The sequence below is a fragment of the Neomonachus schauinslandi genome, chromosome 15 (genome assembly GCF_002201575.2).
Source record: "Neomonachus schauinslandi chromosome 15, ASM220157v2, whole genome shotgun sequence".
NCBI classification, from domain to species: Eukaryota; Metazoa; Chordata; class Mammalia; order Carnivora; family Phocidae; genus Neomonachus; species Neomonachus schauinslandi.
Window position 1 is genome coordinate 27,893,839 of NC_058417.1, and position 21,699 is coordinate 27,915,537.

At 45.0% G+C, this 21,699-nt stretch overlaps 1 protein-coding gene across 3 annotated transcripts; it reads left to right on the top strand.

The window, feature by feature from the left end:
• Positions 1–634: 634 nt before the first annotated feature.
• Positions 635–16,521, top strand: VEZF1 (vascular endothelial zinc finger 1). 3 transcript variants are annotated; one of them, XM_044921543.1, is made up of 6 exons: positions 635–797; positions 5,507–6,201; positions 6,975–7,038; positions 8,103–8,304; positions 9,571–9,693; positions 13,046–16,426. In XM_044921543.1, the coding sequence occupies exons 1-6, from the start codon at positions 765–767 to the stop codon at positions 13,471–13,473; spliced, it is 1,545 nt and encodes a 514-aa protein (XP_044777478.1). In that variant the 5' UTR covers positions 635–764; the 3' UTR covers positions 13,474–16,426. The 3 variants fall into 3 exon arrangements, with proteins under 3 accessions (XP_044777478.1, XP_021559773.1, XP_044777479.1); XM_021704098.2 differs by having other exon boundaries at positions 8,121–8,304; XM_044921544.1 differs by lacking the exon at positions 635–797 and adding an exon at positions 3,517–3,630 and having other exon boundaries at positions 8,121–8,304; positions 13,046–16,521.
• Positions 16,522–21,699: the final 5,178 nt, after the last annotated feature.

Sequence of the window (21,699 nt, forward strand, 5' to 3'; positions counted from 1 at the left end):
GGGAGGATCTGAGGCTGCACCCCAGTGGGATTCCTTGCTGGAGTTGGAAGGCCACTCAGAGGTAGACGCATATTGTAGCAGGAGTGCGGAGAGTTTGGCTGGGGAGGAAATATCAGAGGGGAGGGACATTCGAAGTCCCAGGGGCTTCCCCCAATTTGGAGGCGCGGGCTGTGCTGTGCATATGGGACCGAGGAGCCGGGTGACCGCCGTGGCCTGTGCCTTCCGCTGAGGGTCTGACAGGAACGCGACGCTGCTGGGCACCGCGTTTGAGTCCCGGGAGACGGCCCAGCCGTGCCCAGCGAGCCCGCGCCAGACCCTGGCGTCCTCCATCTTCTCTCCTGCGCTCCCCCTGCTCCAGCTGCCTGAGCCGCGGACCGCAGCACCACACACCCCCGCGGGGGGGGACGCCGCGCCCCATCCCCGCCCCCGGCCCCACCCCAGCCCCCCCGCGGGGGCCCTGACCCCACCGCCGGCGGGCACTGGCTGAGCTCCGAGGCGGCGAGCCTGCGGCGGGGACGCCCAGAAGGGGTCCGGGCGGCTGGGGGCGGCGGCGGCCGGGTCGGGGCTCCCCCCCCCGCCCGCGCTCGCCGCGGCGGTGGTGCGTCCCGGAGGTTACCGGAAGTGGCCGCGCTCGGCGCTGCCATGTTGAGGAGCCGCCGCTGCCGCTGCCGCCGCCGCCGCCGCCGCTTTGTTGTCGCCTCCTCCGGCTGAGGAGGCTCCCCGAGCGGGGGGAGTGGGGAGGAGGGGGGTCGGCCGCCGCAGCCATGGAGGCCAACTGGACCGCGTTCCTGTTCCAGGTACTGGGGGCCCCCCCGGGGGGGCACGGGGGGGACAGGGGGGCCGGGCCCCGGGCTGGCGGGCGGGCGGGCGCTCCTCCTCCCCTCCCTCCCGGCTCCGCTCTCCGGCCCGGCCTTAATCCCCCTTTGTTTTTCCGCCCGCCCGCCCCGGCGGAGCGGGGCTGCTGAGGTGAAAGGAGGCGGCCTCACGGGGTGCGGGGGAGAAAGCAGGCCTCAGGGTGAACCCCGGGCCCCCCCAGCACACTCACGCACACGCACACACCCTTCCCTCCCGCCCTGAAGGGGAAGGGAGGAGGCCGGTCGCTGTCACCACCCGCGGCCCAGAGAAAGGAGGGCGCCGGGCCGCTGGATAGCGCGGGCCGCTTGGCCACAGCGCGCCCGCCCCGGGCCCGCATCGTGGGGTGAGGGGGGATCCCCAGGTCCTACTCTGAGACCCCCCCACACACAGACGCACTTCATCCATCTTCGCTCGTTCTCCTTCCTTTTCACCTCCCTCTCCTCTTTTTGTGTGTGTGTGTTGACTTTCTGACCCCCCCATCCCTGCGAATAGCGGGTATCCCTGGGTTCCCCGCCACTCCCCCTTCCCGCCGCCCCCTCCTTGTGTTTACCCTGTTGGGGGGTGTTGTGAGTGAGTATCCCCTCCCCAAACTTTTTTACTGGATTTACATTTTTTCTCTCGCAAGCCTTTGCCGAGCCTTGGCAGCTGACACCCTCTCCTTCTGTCCAGCTCTCCCGCCGTCCCATTCAGCCCGGGGAATCCCCCAGCCGGGCCGGGGCGGGGGGAGCTGTGGGGGCCGGGACTCCAGGAGGCCCGACCTTCTCCCGGAGCGCTTTTCCCTCTCGTCCCACCTCGAACGTTTCCTCCAACCAAGTGGGGGAGACGGAAAGTGGAGAGAGCAAACAAAGTCGGCTTACAAAGCCCCCAGATGAGTCATTCGTTGGGGTGTTGGTCTACACTTTTTGCAAGAAACTTGAAAGTGCCTGTAGCCGATACGTTGGCAGTCCTCTTGCCCGCCCATTTTAGGTGGGGGACCCCTGTTGGGAAGACCGAGGCTTATTTTTTCCCTGCTTCATTTCTATTTGCAAACGAAGCACTTAGTGGGCAGTAGTGATGAGCTCACGGGAAAACTTCGGAACCGGAGGAGGTTAGGAAGCTTGTCACTTTAAATGCGTTCTTCCCGCCTCTCTGGGTTATTTTCCTTCTTTGAATAGCTTCGTGAAATCCCAGACGCGTTGCTTGGGCGCTTGAGACCTTTTGAAACTAACCAGGAATGGATGCAGAATTTTCAAAAAATCCTCCCAGTCACTGGACCCATCCCAGTGCAGTTAATATAGGAATTGGATAACTCAAACATTAACTATTGTGTAGAGCTGATTTATTGTTTTAAGACATATTTTCTTTCACATGTGAGTAATTTGATTTTTAAGTAGTTAATTGAAATATATTCTGGCTTCTTAAAATTGAAGATATGCAGAATTATGGAACTCACAAACTTCTTTTTCTCATTCTGATCTGGTATTGTTTTATCATGCTTTAAGTCAACTTAAAAATGCATTGGGAAAGATACGATATATAACTAGTTGGCATCCAGAATGGTGTAAAGGTGGCAAATGCCCTCTCTAGAAAAGGCTTTCAAATGGTCATTTAAAAATGGGATTAACGGGCCACCTAAGTGATTTTCATGTGAGAAATGATTTAGATTCACCATATTAATTACCATGTTAAACCTGCTGTCCGTAAACTTCATGGAGATTGAAAAAAAAAAAGGAGAGTTCTTTATGTAAAGGAAAAACCTATAACTAATTTTTGGAAAGTTAGTTGAACAATCTTTTGGAATACTTTTATTCTTTTTCTGGATAAGACAAATGCCAAGCATTTATTGAACAACTTGTTAATTAGATTTTATATTATTTAATTTTTTTCAGCAATTAAAATCTTTTTTTCCACCTGATGGAGAAGTGTGAAAGCTAATAATTGATCCTGGGCTTGGCAATGTGTGCAGTGAAAATTGTTGGAAAAATAATTTAGAGCCGAGGACAGTTGAATGGGTAAAGAGAATATTTCAGTCTTTTCTATGGAAAGGTATGAATAGACTTACTCAGTTTCAGTTTTAAGTAATTTTTACTGGGGAAATGGGAGAGTTAAACTCTCTTGTTTGTTTCCTAGAGCATACTATTGAATTTATATTTTAAAACAATTTAATACCTGCTTGCTTTCCAGATAACCTGGTGGAAAGTGAAAGCCATAGCTGTTAAGATGTTTGATGGATGATTCTCCTAACAGGACATTCAAGATATGACTCACTGATGCTAATTTGTTTCAGTACAAAATTTTTTGCCCTCTGGCACTGGAGATTTCATGGTGCTATATCCTACTACCCTGGGTGATGAAATAACATTTCTGTTTTGTTTTTTTGCGAACCCCAGAAAAAGGAAAGCTTGGGCAGGGTTGAAAAAGCCTTAAAGTTGAAAGAGATGGGAGATAAAATAAAAGCTTTGGTTTGATGATACTAGTCAAATAAAAGTCTACCCAGAAGTTCTTTTTTTTTTTTTTTTAAATCATTTAACTGAAGGCAGGCCATGGTTGTTATTTTACTCTGTCTCTCCCTCAGAGAACAAGTTGGGGAAACCCAGTTCCCCTCTTAGAAGGCTTCATGTAGAAGTGTGGGGATCCTAGGAATCCTCAGAGAGTGATTCCCGTAGTGGTCGAGGCATTCTACAGCATTTCACCCAAGAAGCAGGGACCTGGTGTGACCCTCGTGTGAGAGTGAGCTTCAGCAATGCTGTAAAAATACTTTATGTTGCCACAGACATCTGAATTGGTAAAATGGCAGTAAGTGCTTTTAGTACTCCATCGAACTAATGGTTGTTTAGAATTGAAAAATGCCTCTAAACACTATGAGTCTGAACTTTGTCCAGAAGATTTGCATTCCCTATTATCTGATCTGTTAGCCTTTGAAATTGTGTATCTTGAGCTATCTTCAGCTATTAACTGTTTGTATACTGTATGGAAACTTGGGTATCCTACAGCCAGGTTGGAAAGGGGGTGAGATTTGAATCCAAATTCTGTAAAGTTTCCACTAATGTCTCATGGGCAGACACATTTACAGGAGCTCCGTACATTAAATTAAAAGTGGACTGTAATTCAGTATTATCCCTGAGTCCAGAAAGATACTCATAGGCAAGCACACAATTTCTGTGAGTACGTCCAGGACTCAAAGGGGGATTCAACCAAAATTATTAAATTGGAACTGGTAACTTTGAATATCACACCTCCTGATGATTTGGAGGAGACTTGGTTCCAGGCTTAGCTGTTGTATTGCCATCAAGTAAATATGGAGCTATGTGGTAGATATTCTTATCCATAAGGGGAGAAGACGCTCTGTGTGAATGTGTGTGTCTGTCTCCTTGTTTTCTTCTTAATCAAGTTAACTGTAGGACTTGTGATTACAGAGTGAGAAGGCTAAATAAGTGACTAGAGTGTCTAAGATGATGGGATGGGACCCTCCTAGGATGTTGTGTGCTTAAAATATTTGGAACTCTTACATCTGGGTGCATGTATCCTTTTGGGATTACAAAACTCAAGCATAGGGGCTTGGGCTCACTGTCAAAAAAGTTTCAAAAATAACGTTGGTAAAGTACGACGTATCAGGAAGAACTTATTTCAGGAATTTTTTCCATCAGTTCCTAAATGTTTTATCAGTACGGAGAATTTTGAAAGAATCAAAATCAAGAGAGTGAGTATTCGTAAATACCAAGAATCTGATCCACAATGAAATTTTGGTTTCAGTGCAGCTAAAGAAAATTTCCAGACGGTGTCCAGTTCTGGAGTGGAGAAGCACATTATAACAGCAAATGTCTAACACTTTAATGAAACATACAAGTGCTGGAAGAAGATGAAAATGAAAGGAATTTTAATTATTTATAGTTTGTTTTCTCTTGCTAGTCTGTCTTTGAGAGTTTAGGGTTTGAACAACTAGTGTTGTTAAAAGGATGCAGATTTCTAGTGTAAGATTAAATGAATTGAGAAACAACTGACAGGTGTTTTGCTGTAGGCTACCTTCACAGATGCCTTCCAGGCTGATTAATAGCAGGTTTCATTTCAATCAAATCTTTTAGTAGGAAAGTTAAGTGAAAACTTTAAGAGTAAACTTAACATAGTGCATGTATTCAGAGAGCTAAGTTTCTTTTATCACTTAGCAACAGCCTCCTTCCTCAGTCACTGAGTTTTCTAATGGAAAGGGAGAGACAGTGCCTTTCTTTTCCTAGGTAAAATAGACAGGTGATTATGTGTATGTGTGTGAGTGTGTAGTGTGTGCATTACTGCAGTAAAGTACTGGCAGATACTTAAGTCTGGAGTGTAATTTTTTTGACAAGTTATTTAAACTTGGTTTCAGCACTCACAGACTAATGCACACTGATTTCATCAGCTGGTATGTCCCTTCTGCACCAGGATGGTGTGTAGTCAGCTGTTTGAAAGCAAGATCACTGTGAGCAACTTAGTCATAAAAGTTTTGTGTCTGCACAGTGATTTTAATGCTTTGTATTGGGAGCTCTGAGGGTAACTAGGTGGTTGCTGGATTTCTGCTGCAGGGAGTAGCTTATGGGCTCTTTGATTGTTTCTTCTGGTCTCTGTTGTCTGGAGCATGTTGAATTTTGAAGGCCATTGTGCGAGGCTGAGTTTCTGAAGTGTAAATGTTTGGTTTTAGGCCCATGAAGCCTCCCATCACCAACAGCAGGCAGCACAGAACAGCTTGCTGCCCCTCCTGAGCTCTGCTGTGGAGCCCCCTGATCAGAAACCATTGCTTCCAATACCAATAACTCAGAAACCTCAAGCAGCGCCAGAAACATTAAAGGATGCCATTGGGATTAAAAAAGAAAAACCCAAAACTTCATTTGTGTGCACTTACTGCAGTAAAGCTTTCAGGGACAGCTATCACCTGAGGCGCCACGAGTCCTGCCACACAGGGATCAAGTTGGTGTCCCGGTCAAAGAAAACCCCCACCACGGTGGTTCCCCTCATCTCCACCATCGCTGGGGACAGCAGCAGAACTTCGTTGGTCTCGACCATTGCTGGCATCTTATCAACAGTCACTACATCTTCCTCGGGCACCAACCCCAGCAGCAGTGCCAGCACCACGGCTATGCCCGTGACCCAGTCTGTCAAGAAACCCAGTAAGCCCGTCAAGAAGAACCATGCTTGTGAGATGTGTGGGAAGGCTTTCCGAGATGTGTACCACCTCAATCGGCACAAGCTCTCCCACTCGGACGAAAAGCCCTTCGAGTGTCCTGTCTGTAATCAGCGTTTCAAGAGGAAGGACCGGATGACTTACCATGTGAGGTCTCATGAAGGAGGCATCACCAAACCCTATACTTGCAGTGTTTGTGGGAAAGGCTTCTCGAGGTACTGCATTTTGCTTTGCTTTTTGTTTTCATTAGGTATCAGTGAACTTCAGTTTTGTCTCTTTGTGACCTAGAAGGTTTATGTGAGCATAGCTGTGGGCAGGCCTGTGTTACTAGAGGAGATTGATGATAAAGTACTACACTTCCAGGTCTAATTCCAGTTTGGTGTGGTTGACAAGTGGTGACATAGTGATTAGGCTAATATTTCAGTTAAGAAGTGCCTTGGTGGACTCAGGCCTTCATTTGGCACATTTATAATTCTTACCACTGCAAAACCACCGGTTTCCAATTCAGTCGGGTGACTAGACATGAGGTTCACTGTGCAAATCAAAGAAACTTACTTCTTGGAAGTTGGGGTGACCTTGAATACTGTTAGTATAACTTTTAGGAGGACGCTTTTCTATTTTTCTGTGGTTACTAACATTTCACTAATTTTCATTTTTAAAGGCTTTTAAAGAAGAGTTAATATAGGAGTAGCTTTCTCTGGCAGGTGTTAGGACTAAAACTTTGGGTATTTTATAATTTAAAGAACCAAGGCCTAACATGATTTGATGTTGACTAGGAGAGAAAAATTAACAGGTAAACGACTAAGATTTTTGTTTATGGTAAGAGAGGTAAGGAGGCTTGCACTGGGGGGAGGGGGAGTTGGTAATTCTGCTAGCTTTCTTTAAAATGCCCTCCACCCAAAGCTGCCAAGCATGTAAACATCACCGTGAGTAGCATTTCTCAATGTGTGTTCCATTACATCTTCTGTTGAAACTCTCTCTTTCACAGGCCTGACCACTTAAGCTGTCACGTAAAACATGTCCATTCAACAGAAAGACCCTTCAAATGCCAAGTAAGAGTTAAAATGACTTATCCTTAGTGTAGCACGTAATGCACATTATCCAGAAGGTCTGAGCCAGTCAAATCTCACCGTTCTTGAATAGTCTTAAAATCACTGACTTGAGTAAATGTGGTCCATTTGAATTCTGGTTTTATACAATATAAATGACAGCTTCTATTTCTGTGAGGCAAGAGCATTTAAAAATGTAAATGTGTTGTTTTTGTTAAGCTACATTTCCCTTTCCTTAGGCAACAGTATTTATCGTTACAAGAAAAAAAATTTATAGTCTTGCAAAGGTCATTATGTATTTGAAATGAATAAATGAATAAAATGCTTTAAATTATTTTCTGGGTTGATGATTTTAACTGTAATAGAAGAAAATAGGAATTTTCTCCCAAATGTTACCACTTATGGATGTTTGTCTGTCAAATTGGAGCATTTTCTAGTTGTTTGAAAATCTGTTGATTTTATTTGACCTAAGCTGTGATAACGAAAAGGTTAAGAATCTTGCTAAATCAAATGACTTTTTTAGACATCAGTAATTTTAGTTTATTGCTGGAAGTCTTTCTGTGCTCCTTTCAGTTAAATGTGTTAATGACTGACTTTATTAAGTAAGTGATTTGAATCTTAAGAAAAATGCAATCTGAGGAAGGAAGCTAGTGTCATTTGAGCGAGTACCTGCTATGTGCGAGGCCTTGGGCCAGACTCTTAATCCCACCAATAATTTTGGGAGGTAGGTATTTTTATCCTCATTTTACGGATGAAGAAACAAATTCAGATAGGTTAATTTGCTCAGTGTTACACTGTTTTCATGAATCAAGGAGAGCTGGATTTAAGTCCAAGTTTAACTGACTCTACAGCTCACATCTTTTCAGTACTCTGTGTTGATATTTCTTCTTCCCCCAAAATGTAAGGGTCTAAAGTTCACCAAATGTTTTGTTATGATTATGATTCTAGGTAACACATGCAATTAAAATTCAACTAACTCAGTCTGCTTGTGGACATGGATAGGGTAATGCCTAGAATATAACGTACTTTAAAATGAGTAGAACAGGATAGTCTATATTTAAAAAAAGTTTTCCTCCCTCATGCAGACGTGCACTGCTGCCTTTGCCACCAAAGACAGACTGCGGACACACATGGTGCGCCACGAAGGCAAGGTATCGTGTAACATCTGTGGGAAGCTTCTGAGTGCAGCGTACATCACCAGCCACTTAAAGACACATGGGCAGAGCCAAAGTATCAACTGTAATACATGTAAACAAGGCATCAGTAAAAGTAGGTGACACTTCAGATTGTATTTCTGTTGCATTTCAGATTAATGAAGTCTGGATGTTTTTATAATGTACTGAAGGTATTTTCACTATGCTCTCAGCACCGTATTCATAATCACCTTACATGTTTTCTTCTCTCACTAAAGCGTGTAAACACACGTCCATGGAGAGTATATACTGGTGTTGGAAATATACCTCACCTGCGTGGATACAAACAGCACTGACAAGCCCTCCACTACTTTTGCTTTCAGTCCTGTGCTTGTCTACTAATAACACCCAAGTTAGAAAAGCAGAATTTCCCTGCAACTGTTTTTCAACGTGTCCCTTCTTCTGTGGAGTTTCAATAAAAAGCTCTAGTGTTTTAGAATTGTGGCAGCAGGAGCCGCACTAGGAAGCTGCAGCTGCTGCGAGGCAATTTTCATTGTTTTTATTTAATGTTAGGAAGATTCTTAAGCATTGGTGTCTCCTAACTCCTGTTTGAGTTAATAACATGCCCTTAATAACCTTAAAGATGAAAGCGGCATCATTAAGTTTGCTTTTCAAACCCAGATCTGTAGAGTTGGGATAGCATATCCATCTGAAGATGTAAGTGCTCTACTTACCTTAAATTCAGAATTGAAGATAGACTGTTTCAGGGACTCGTGGATAGAATTCAGTACTTGCATTTACCCCGGCTTTGTCTTTGAGATTGCCCTAAGCACCAGAAGAAAGTCTGTTCCTAATTCTGTATTCTATTATGTATGTACTATATGCAGCAGAAACATCAAATTCTCAGAATAGGTGGCCAAAGGTGAGTGGGGAAAGAACGTTTAAAGTGTTCTAATCTCAACCATTTTTGCTTCTTTGTAAGTACATTGGGTTTATTATCTAGCATGTCATACTTTGTTAACTTTACAAAACTTTACTTTTAGTGTACTTTGTTGTGGTCAAGTGACCAACTTTATCAGATATTTTGGTGAGCAGAAATTAGTCCATGCTGATTTTACCCAAGTTCCATTCTAAAAGACACTTGCTTTTTAATATAGCAAAGAATTCTTTTCTCTTTTATATTGGTTTTCCCCAGCTCTCTCGATTTTTCTTTTATTAATTTGTCTATTTTGACCAGTATAGACAGAAGCAGCAAAAGAAGATGCTCTGTAGTAAAAACTGTCAAGACAAATGATAAAGTTCAGAGAAGCACGAGGAGCCAGAGTATCTAAGTTTCAGATTTTGAGCACCTGGCTGCACGTTTTCAAGGTAACGTAGCATGTGTGGTTTGTCTTTGGGGCAGCGTGCATGAGCGAGGAGGCCGGCAGCCAGAAGCAGCAGCAGCAGCAGCATGTAACGAGCTGGCCAGGGAAGCAGGTGGAGACGCTGAGACTGTGGGAAGAAGCTGTCAAGGCAAGAAAGAAAGGTAAGATGAGGTGGCCAGAACTCACAGGACGGCTAGACCAGTGTGCTCACTTCTTGTGCCCCAGGCTCTAAGTGAGGCAGCCACAGCTTAGGGAGACTGGCTTCATGGGAACCTGGAAACACTATGTTGGCAACAAATTTCCAAGCTTCCAAATAAGTCTTTTTACCTTAACAAATAAAAATCCTTAGTACTTCTTTTCGTGTTCTTTTGATTTTCCTTTTGTTACAAATTTGGAGCCAGGTTTGGTCCTTCCCTGCGTATGTTTAGAGTTCGTTTTTATGTCAACCTCCGTGCATTATGGGCTCCTCTTTTTCCTCTCTAAAACATTCCCACTTTTGGGGGTGGATGAAATATTCTTATGGTACATAAGTTTATTTTCTTACAACTTTGCTACTTTCTGCTCTTTAGTGTTCTTTCTGCATTGCATTATTTATTACATGTTTCTGGCTTTACGAGGCTGATATCTTTTCTCTTGGTCTCACCCTTAATCTCATTCAGTCTGTCACTGGGGCTGGCATTAGCTTAACAAGTATGTACTTAAGTTGTTAGGGACTTTACTGTAATTGTTACTAAAATTGAGAATGGTTTGCTTTTCTCTCATATATCGTATAAAGAATCCGTTGGTGTATCCGTCTTCCACACAGCTTTTTAACTTAATACTTAGAGCTTTGGCTTCTGGACTGTTGTGCGGGCATTTCAAATCAATGATTTTGTCAGCGTACCACCAGCCACGGGAGAGATTCCTAAATTCCTTCTTTCCTTCCAGACCTCTTTGTCTTACTGTTTTATTTTAAATTCATAAGGAACCCTCTGCCTCTAGGCTCCTCTGTAATTCCTTTGCTGTGTAATTTCTTCCCTCCTTTGCTTTCATGTAGTACGGCTGTTCCCTTCCACAGATCCCTTCTAAACACCCTGTACTCGGATAAAGATAAAAGGAATAGCCTCCGTTTTCATACATCTCCTGGCATTGCAGCCAGATAGGCCTCCTACCTTTCCTCAGCGGCTGCTTCCTCCTCTCTTCCAAATGAAGATTTGTCATTATTTAATAAAATGTTTTATCGTTAGGAGAAGAGGTAAGGGGGGGGCCGGAAGATGTATATATGCTATGACAGTCGCATAGTGGGTGAAAGCACGTTACAAAGGATGTTTTAGTAGAGAAGGAGTAAGAGTAAAATTATTTTAAGTCCTAGAAAAGGTTGATGTTAGACTGAAAGGAAAAAGTGCAGGATGGCGGCAGGGGTGGTGATGGCACATGTAAGAGTGAAAGCCCCTTCTTTGGTGTAAACAAGAATACCCTTAACAGTGCTACCATCACCTCAAAAGTGAGTTGGTTTTCTCTTTCTTTCTGCACTTTTCTGTTTGGTGTTGTATTTCATTTTGCTTGCACAATAAGACTCAATTGTTTAGCTCATCTTCTGACCTCCATGAAACAAAATGCTTTTGTATTCCCATTTGTAGCATGAATCTCTCTGGAAACGACCACTGATGTTAGAAACTTCTGTATTCATGTTAGTGAAATGTCACATTTCGGGGGAGAGGAGACTTCTGCCCTGAAAACCTAAACTTGAGTCAGCAGGTCTCTTTTTTTAAATAAGGTGATATAAGTTCCCAAACCTGAGTGACATTCAGATCGCCATCTCAGGAACTTTTTAAAAATACACATTTCCAAAGTTCATCTAAATCTCACTATTGAATTTCCTGGGAAGCCATTTAAAAAAAAAAAAAAGCTCCCTAGATAAATGATTTTTTTTTTTTAATAAAGATTTTATTTATTTGTCAGAGAGAGAGAGCAAGCACAAGCAGGGGGAGTGGCAGGCAGAGGGAGAAGCAGGCTTCCCGCTGAGCAGGGAGCCCAATGCGGGACTCGATCCCAGGACCCTGGGATCATGACCTGAGCTGAAGGCAGCCGCTTAACCAACTGAGCCACCCAGGTGTCCCCTAGATAAATGATTTTGATCATCAGCCAGGTTTGGGAATTCCTGACATAGAGTTTGCCGGAGTTTCATCCTATTGATCAAGGGAGAGCTGCTTATTGACTCCAGGGTCGGCGTGAGGTGATTTGACCCATATGTGTGGGATGTGTGCAGACCTTTATCTTTAGTCTCAAATATATTTCCCCATTTTGACAGCCAAATTACACACAACTAGCCCACTCATCTGTCTTCTTACTGTTGTTTCCTGACACACCAGCAGGTGGTGCTGAATTTTGTTGAGGGGTGGGGTGGGGGTGTCACCTCTGAGGGAAGTTTTCTTTAAGAAGTGCCCGGGCTTTGCTGGGTAACAAGGACCAGGGTCCCCCAAATCACTGCAGGGTCTTCTTGCTTAATTAGTCCTCCTTGGTGTGGTTGGTGATGTGTATAATATGTGCAGTTAGATGACACTAGGCAGAGAGCGGGTGATTCTGTAAGCATCAGAAAGCGAAGAAGAAATGGGAGTGGAGAGGAGAATACAAACCCACTGAGAGAGATTTTATCTTTCTTAACATAGGAAACCTAACCAGAAACAACAGGATTGTTTTTTTGTTTTGTTTTGTTGTGTTTTAAAGATTTTATTTATTTGACAGAGAGAGACACAGCGAGAGAGGGAACACAAGCAGGGGGAGTGGGAGAGGGAGAAGCAGGCTTCCCGCGGAGCAGGGAGCCCGATGCGGGGCTCGATCCCAGGACCCTGGGATCATGACCTGAGCTGAAGGCAGACGCTTAACTGACTGAGCCACCCAGGTGCCCCACAACAGGATTGTTTAAACAATTTTTCTAAGACTGAAATAAACAGATATGAAAACAGCTTGTCAGTCCCTACTTACGGACTGACCTTACCTCTGAGGCTTTAGAGTACACAGCATTGAGGACACACAACGCTCTCTGCTAGTTACAGTGCACCTTACCAGAAGATTTTTCTGATTATCTGTTCTTGTGTGACCCATCGGCCCAGCTCATTGTAAACGAGCTCTTTCTCCTGGCCTGCCGATGGTTGGCTCTGCCTGCATGAAGTGGTAGTGAGAATACTAAGCCCTGCTTGATATCTCTGCCCCCCAGAGTGCCTTGCGGAAATTAACTGGTCTTCCAGCATCACTGTGAGGTAGGTAAGTAAATCTAAATTTGAAACCAAAAGTGCCAGGCTAAACAAGTTGCCCAAGGCCTTGTGGGAGGTATAGTGTCAGAAAAGAGATTCACGTACCCCCAGTCCTGTGCTCAGAAAGAGCCTCCCTTCCTGTTGACCGCTTGGTAGAGAACTATAATTTCATTCATTAAATGTTTGTCCTTTTAATTAAAAAAAAGTTGATTCAGAAGCTGTTTGTGAATTTTGTTCATTGTTTGGGGAGTCTAAAGGCCATTTTGTCTTCTTATTTTAGAAGCTGCTAACCTGTGCCAAACCTCCACGGCTGCTACGACACCCGTGACTCTCACTACTCCATTCAATATCACGTCCTCTGTGTCGTCTGGGACGATGTCAAACCCAGTCACAGTGGCAGCTGCAATGAGCATGAGAAGTCCAGTCAATGTTTCAAGTGCAGTTAACATAACCAGCCCAATGAACATAGGGCACCCTGTAACTATAACCAGTCCATTATCCATGACCTCTCCTTTAACACTTACTACCCCAGTCAACCTTCCCACCCCTGTCACTGCTCCAGTGAATATAGCACACCCCGTCACCATCACGTCTCCCATGAACCTGCCCACCCCTATGACGTTAGCTGCCCCTCTCAATATAGCAATGAGGCCTGTAGAGAGCATGCCTTTCTTACCCCAAGCTTTGCCTACATCACCACCTTGGTAAACAGTATTATAAAATCAAAATATGGGTTAAAGTAAATATTTACCAGCAACTTACTTTTAGTTTATTAAAGCAAAAAGTAAACCATGAAATTGGGAGATTTTATTACATTAGTTAATAATAGTGTAGTAGCATTTTTCTCCAATTTGGCTGGGATTGTTCAAAGTAGGGTGTGTATGTAACTTATCACTGGACCACTTTAGTTTAATCAGAAATTCCTTTTAGCTGACAGCATTGCTTAAACAAGATAGTAGTTGGCAAGGTAAAATGCCAGAATTAAAACCAATCATAAAAAAGCAAAACCCATTTCAAAATAAAAAAACGGCATTACTGTTTCTAATCCCAAGAAATCATTTTATTCTAAACACTAGCAGAACTCTTCTCCCTATACAAGGTGGATGGCTGATTTTAACCTGAAGTTCTAAATCCACAGATAGAGGGCTAGTGTAGCATTGTCTGTGTTTATTGTTTTTATGAGTAAATACATGCATTGTCATAATAAAATGCATTTCAGAGAATATGCATTTTACCTTTGGGAATATGTTAATTTCAGGCAGCATTCCCTATGGGAAAGGTGATACCAGCTCTGATATGCAAAGCATATGATAATTTATCATTCTAACTTCAACATATAATAGGGATTGTGACCTGATATTTGGAGATGTAAATATTGCTCAGCATATTAATCCTGATGGAATATAGCATTGTAGTTGACTTTTTAAAAAAAATTAAAAAAACAAAAACAAAAACCAACCAAAATATACAAATTGTGTTTTGGTAAGAAAAGGCCTCAACTGACAGAGGAGAAGTCAAGCGTGTGGACAGGCAGACTCCTAACAAACAGAGGCCAGTGGGACTCCTATTCAGGAGCCAAGGAGTACTTGGAACAGTTAAAATATATTGCTTTAAATTGGAAGATGCTGGAGGCACTGGGATGTGATATGCCCCTCTCTCTCCCAATCAGAGCCTGTTGATGTTACAACAGGGAAAGATGTGTTAGTTGCTCACTAGAGTTTATGTCTTATATTAAATTGTATACAGTTTTTATTCTAACCACTAACTAGGTAGTATGCCCCTTCAGAACAAGCAGAGTGTATCTTTTTTTAAAAATTTTTCCTTCCATTTCTTAATCAAGTATTGTGCAGATTTGTTCAACTTTGTAAATATGGACATCACTTTTTTTTTTCTTTGAGAAAACACTTGTATCAGCTTTGTGGTGTTTTCAGGGAGACAGCTCTCTGTACTCCCTGTAGAAACCCAGCAATGATTGTGCACGTTAGGACATGTGCTTTTTATTTCTTAGCAGGATGTTTTATCTCTGTACATAAAGTAGAAACCAAAAGTTAGGGAAACAGATACTTTTTACACCATCATGCCACACATTAATGTTTTTAAAGCATTGTGTTTTTTTTAAAAAAAGTTACTAAAACCAAGACGCTGTGATTTTTTTAAGTTGCAGTATGTTTTTTTTTTTTTTCTCTTTTAATCTTGCAGTTAAGAGAAATGGAATTTAGTTGTATTAATCTTGCAGAATGTTTGCAGGACTGACTATCAAACTGGATGACTTCCGTTTATACCCCACTGTGTCAGTTCAAGCATCAAATACCTTACATCCGAGGCAGACTTCCTACATCAGGGACAGGTATCTGTGTGTCATTATACAAAACAGTTCGAGGGGGTTGAACTACATAGTAAAAAATAAAATAGTACTTAGTGTAAAATAATTTTATAAATGATCTTTTGTACTTTAGGACATTAAATTGTACAACTTTTGTATATATAAAAGCTTAGGAACTTTCTGTTTAGCAGGAAGGCAACACATTCCTACACTTTTAATGTATATGTTTGTTATAATGTCCATGTAAACATGCCCTATGTTTGTGCCTTTTAATTAGTTTGTCTCAATAAACAAAATGTAGAGAAAAATATGTAGCTATGACTTTGTTACAACTGTTCCTATCTACAGTACGAAGAGGGTTTGTTTTTAATCTGTAGAGCATTGTGTGTGGGCTACTGGAAGGACTTGTGTAGGGAAGGCCCGTACATGGCCCTACTGAGGCCTGGATTGGGCAGGTAGTGGCCACATTTGAAGGAAGCCCACATTTCCTGGCATGCAGCCCCAGGACTGGGTTCTGGCTCTGCCTGCTGGGACCTGTCGTCTCTCTGGCTGGGCTGGCAGTCACCATCCACCATGGTTCAGACAGCCCAGGCTTCCTCCACAGTGGCCTAAGGAGCAGTCCTCAGTGGGGGCAGGTGTGGACCCTACCCCCAGGCTAGAGTGGTCGTCAGAACCCTGAAAGTATTAGTTCTTAAAAAAAAAAAAAAAAAAGATATATACTAGAAATGATTGTTTTATCAATTCATTGTATAATAAACAGGAGTGAGACTTCATTGTATGACTTCAGTTAAATTGCTATTTTGTATGCATTCTTTATTCACTTAAGAAGCTTGTCTGCAATAATAAAGCCACGTCGTGTCTTCTTTTGGGAGGGAGAGAATTGGCAGGAAGGGGTTGGCGGCAGGCCACTGAAAGGGGGGCCGAATAGGTTGTATGGTGAGATTCTCCTGTGTCTTGGAACTGAAATTGAGTTTTGATGCTGATGAACTGATTCAACCAAGTGTTGAAGGCACGACGGCCACCGCGCTACGAAAAAGCAGAGTTTGTTTTTCCCCTTCTGGTTGTAACCTGGTTGAGAGCTTCCCTTTATCAGATTGGCAGCTAAACAGTTGTATTAGATAATCCTCAAATCTGACATCCAGCCTGTTATGCTCTAGGGCTCGCTGCTTGGCCTGCATTTGCCTTTTATTGTATATCCATTTCCCTCCTAAGGTGTGCTCCTAAATGAAGGTTTCTATGTAAGCAGATGATGATTTTTCCTGTCAATACCAGCACTGTATTACTAACATGCAAAATACTGCAGATTTATTTTGACAAATTAAAGTTAACCGGTCACAAATGTTATGATGGATTGCTTAATATCTCAGAAGCTTCACCAGTTCACTCTGATGGTAGAGAAATGTTTAAAGCACTGCTTCTCCAGGTGTACCCATCTCGGTATGGGGCTGGAGAAAGGGGGAGGGATGCTGTCAGGCTGGTTGGTATTGAGCCCCTACCGAGAAGGGAGGGTGGAAACACACCAGACTGACTGCAGTAGACTCCTGCCTGTCAGCTTGAGGAAAAGCCAGGAAGCCAGGCCTTGGGTAGTGGCCACAGCCATAGGCCCCTGTTCTACCCAAAAGAGAAAATGGGTTTAGAATATTTCTCATGCTTTAGAACCCAGTTTCTTTACTTGTAAAGGGCGTTAGGCTAGGTCTCCTACCCATTTGTGTTCAGCTAGATTCATCGGATGTCCTTTGGGTACCAACAATGTGCCAGGCACTGTCGGGAACTAAGGGGCCCATAAAGGCGATTTCGGTGTGGTTGCTACCTCCAAGGAGGCTGTTACGAGAAACACGATGAGTACTCAAGTGACAGCAGATCAAGATGAATCTGACACTTCATTTAGTGAAAAAGTTTTGGATACCTACATCTGTTTTCTATAGAATTGAGGCCTCCCAACCTTTTTCTGATAATTGCTTTAGTCTCTATTGACTCAGTGAAAACAGCTGGAGGAAAAGTTTCTAGTGTTGCTTTTGTCTGGAAATGGGAAGTGTTATTTCACTGAGTTGCTAGCTAATCTTTACAGTCCTGGCTGTCCAGGCCTCTGCTCTTTTCAAGGGGCCCTGCATTTTGGTCCACTCTAAAGAGACCTGGGTTTGGGATGTAGAGGGGATAGTGAAGGTTTTCCCTGAAGTGTCCTCAAGGATCCCTGGACAAAAAGTCCAGTGTGTTCATGGGATGTAATCACTTCCCCCTCCCTGCTCTAATAAATCTGGCCCTCAGTCCTGCACTCTTTCTATTTCCTCCTTAAGGAGTCTTGTAGCCTGAATGAATGCCATTTGTCCCCATTTGAGCCTATAAATCCCCACAGCTGGTCTGACCCTAGCAGATTACTGGATAATCTCCCCCTGGTCTTGTAAAAATGGGGGTGGGGGCAGATCAGTGTGGGGTGGTTCAGGACTCAATACTGATTGACTTTGTGCATTGATCTGGATTCCAGCTTCTCCTGGTTGCCCACTTTTGGGCAGTCAGACCCATTTAGTTCCCAAGGAGGGAATGGAGGGACAGTCAAAGGCTTTGCTTTGGATTTTTGTGTAATCTAGCTGTCTCCTTGGGGCAACTTGTCAGGGGCTGGCTAGTTAACTTTTCCCTTCCTGAAAGAGGCACTTGACCCAGATCTTGGCCCTGGACCGTGAGGGTCAAGTATACTTCACTTTACAAAAACTGCCGTGTCATGGTAAGAGAAGGGATTTTCACACTTTAGATTCTGTATCACCACTCACTTGCATCATCCTTTAAGAAATTTTCTTCGTCCTTGATTATCTTAAATTGACAACCCATCTCCTTCCCAATGCCTAAATATCTGTTGGAAGAGTGCATAAAATAAGAATTTAAAATCACTATTCTTATTGGAATGAATCCTTTCTGGGTATGTAACTGCCAGCCATGCAGGAGGAATTCTCTGGAGTGTTTTGTAAATTTCTGTTCTTTATGGATTTTTCTCAAAGTGAGGTTCATCTGAATTTGGCTCCATCAGCCCTGTTACCTCTATGTCACTTTTTCCTAAACACATTTATAAAGAACCTGGAGCAAGAACTACCAGGCTAAAGATGGACATTTGAGGCCAACATCGTGTTCTGCCAGTGAGCTATTCCTTTGGCATGGCAAATGGAGAGGACAAGGAGACCAAGGGGCAATAGAAGGGACATGCCTTTCCAGTGACTATTCCATCAGCTCTGTCTGAAAGTCAGTGTCCAGGCAAGACTGGGAGCAGATGTACCAACTCTAGAGGCTGTTCATGGAGAGGGGAGCCAGCCTCAGGGACTGAGATACAAAGTTAAGTCTTTGACAATCTTCGGGGCAATCAGGGGAGTCACCAAAGCCCCAGTCACCTTAATCCACTGAGAGATCTGACTTGAAGGAGCCTAGATACCCAAGGCCCTTGCTCATAAGCCAAGAAATTCCTAGCTTTGTGAATGGTGAGGAAAGAGCCAGAGACATCAACTTTGCTTAATGGGGAGGAGGGGGAGTGGGAGGAGGGAAATGGGGGACTTGGAGGTTAGGAAGAGGCCCAGGAAGGGGAGAGAGATTTTAGAGAAAATGTCCTTGTGCTTCCTGTGGTGTAACCGTCACCCTGATCCCCTCCCCTCTCCATTCATCTGCCTTGGACTGGACATGATTGCTCCGAGGACTCCGAGACAGACTGCTAGTCCAAGTCAGCTGTGATCATTTCCGCTTCAGTCAATGAGCAGAAAAGAGGTGTTCTTTGGCCATAAAATGGACAGCATCAGTAGATGAAGAAACAGGCAAGATTCAAGTGATTAGTATGGAATCCTCTAAGGTGGGGACCCATGAGCCACTTTCAGCTAAAGAGGTGGGGATCCCCCTTCCTGGAATCCCAGAGCTTCATCCCAAGAGAGTAGGCCCTGACTCACAGTGGCCTGTCCAACACAAGAGAAGTTCTGCCACTTTGTCAACACCAGAAGCTCTGTTTCTGTCAAGGATCTCCGAAGGAGGAGGAATGGGGCAAGGGTGGAGTTGGGGACAGAAAGCAAAGGAGACAGAGCCTTTCTATATGCTCTTTCCAGACCTAGAATGTCCTCCCCAGGGCCGCCGGGGTGGATCAGTCGGTTAAGCATCTGCCTTTGACTCAGGTCATGATCCCAGGGTTCTGAGATTTAGTCCCGCATTGGGACTCTTCTCCCTCTCCCTCTGCCCCTACCCCCCCGCCCCCGCCGTGCTTTATCTCGCTCTCGCTCCATCGCAAATAAAATCTAAAAAAAAAAAAGAATGTTCTCCCAACAAGCAACCCTTCAACACATTTGCTCCATTGTGAACCCCTAGATACCCCGCAAAACCAATTTAAATGTTGCTCCTTCTTTTGAAACCTTCCCTGTAACGTTAGGCAGTTGGCTGATTCCTCCTCAGTATAACAGGAGGAGTTGGGAGATGCCCAAATAAAGTGGATGTACAGTCTAGCACCCTCTGGTTTCTAAGTTCAACTGTAGGTCCCACACCCCTTAAATCTCTGGTTCCAAATTAGTGGGGCCATGGCACCTGGGGTTTTGCTGACTTTCCCTTGTATGGATGAATCCCTGTGTCTGGGAAGCCTGAAACACAGCAGAGAACCAAGTGCCAAGGCCAGAAACAGCAGCGACAGGTAGGTGAGGCCCCCAGATGATCCTAAGCAGGGTGAGAACTGGCATAAGGTCCCTGTAATACAGGGTTGCAGTCAAGAGCAGAGGGTTGGGAATCGGACAAGCCTGGGTATCAATCCAGGCTGTGCCACCTGAAGCTGTGTGATCTTGGGCAAGATACATAACCTCTCTGGCCTCCATTTGCTCAGCTGTAAAAAAGAATGGTAACAAGAATGAACCCCACCTCCACCTGGTCCCATTTCCTATCTCAGTAACAGCAACATCAGTTCTTTCAGAGGCACTAACCCCTTCTCTGTAAGACCTACAAAGGAGCTGAATGCTTTCCTGCATGCCTTTCCCACCTCAGACTCTCAGGTTTTGAGGACTGGCATCCAGCATAGTAGCCAGAGCCTCATCTAAGAATGAGAAAGTTAGATGGAAGACCCATCTCCTGAAAAGCATCTAACTGAAGGCTGGCCAGAGATGTGGCAGAGAGGGTGCAGGTTAGACCCAGGGAAGAATCACCAGGCTGGGAGACGTGGAAAAGCTGCCATGCCATGTGCCCATGTGGGGATGGTGCATCCTGCTTCCGAGAAGTCCTTCCATCTCGCCTCCTTCCCTCACATGCATTACATCCGGACATGACGCCTGCACCGCTCGCTCTTCTCCGCGGTCCCGCCATTCCCGCCATCCTGACAGTCAGAGAGTTAGTTCTTCTTTTTTTTTTTTTTAAGATTTTATTTATTTATTTGAGAGAGAATGAGAGACAGAGAGCAGGAGAGGGAGGAGGGTCAGAGGGAGAAGCAGACTCCCCGCTGAGCAGGGAGCCCGATGCGGGACTCGATCCCGGCACTCCAGGACCATGACCTGAGCCGAAGGCAGTCGCCCAACCAACTGAGCCACCCAGGCGCCCCGAGAGTTAGTTCTTAAAGCTGGCTGCAAGCCTGGCACAGGCCTGACCGCCTGCCTTCCCAAGAAGAAAGGAAGCGCCGCCTGCTACCCAGGCAGGATGGGGGAGAGCAGCCTGACAGCCTTCTCACACCTGCTTGCTCCTGAGTCAGCCCTCGCCAGCTTCACCTGCTCTCCCGAAGGAAGGCGTCCTGGACTCGCGCGCTCGGAGAGGGGAGCCCCGCGGAGAGCGTGGCAAACGTAGCTTTTGCCAGGGCTGCATCGGTCAAGCTACTGTGGTGCCCAGACTGCCAAGCCTAGCGTCCTCCCCCGTTTGGCCCGACCTCCTTCGCGGGCCTCCTCTCCGCGATCCCGCCCCTCCCGGGCCAGGGCCCACTGGAGTTACTGCAGGGCTGCGGGGAGCCGCGGCGAGCCACCCACCCGGGGCGTGTCGGCCCCGCCCCGACCAGAGCATTGCCGAGCCGGGATTGGGTGAAATCTCCGTCCTGCGTTCTGATTGGCCGGGCCGGGGTGCTCATTCGCCCAGAGCCATCCTCCGGCTGAAGTTTCTCCAGGGCCGCTTCGCTTTCTTCTCCCTGCACAACCGTTGTACGCCTTCTCTGTAAATAGATAAAAGGCAGTTCTATGCTTTCACACGTGAGGTGCCGCCGAATACAGGGTTGGGCCCTGAAGGATGGCCGAATCTGTCAGTTTAATGTATCCTGCAGCCAAATCACACAGGTGCGGCGAATAGGGAGAAGCTTGTGGGAGGCTGGGGGGAGGACTGCGTTTGCGTCCCAGGGGGGTGGACACGATTCATCCTGGGGCGCCCTTTGCCGGGGTAGCTTTTCAGAAGACTCGCCGTTGCTAGAACAGGCCCTTTCTACCGCCTACACTTATATCTCACATTTCATTGCCTTCTGTCATGTTGTTCCATATGCTAGGAATGCTTTTCTTTCTCATTCTTTTATTTTTTTTTTTAATGTGATTAAATACTCCTGCTCACTAGGATCCTCTGGAGAAAAAGCAGATTGCAGGGCTTGGGCACGGAACACATAAAGTGAGCCTGGAACGTTTTCGAAAAGCTTATTTGGAAATAATTTC

What these genes read in the sequence shown, in the direction of transcription:
- VEZF1 (XM_044921543.1), top strand. Translation starts at nt 765, where the DNA reads ATGGAGGCCAACTGGACCGCGTTCCTGTTCCAG. An exon ending in GGACCGCGTTCCTGTTCCAG is followed by an intron (nt 798 to 5,506) that starts GTACTGGGGGCC and finishes GTTTGGTTTTAG; the next exon opens with GCCCATGAAGCCTCCCATCA. An exon ending in AAAGACCCTTCAAATGCCAA is followed by an intron (nt 7,039 to 8,102) that starts GTAAGAGTTAAA and finishes ATTTAAAAAAAG; the next exon opens with TTTTCCTCCCTCATGCAGAC.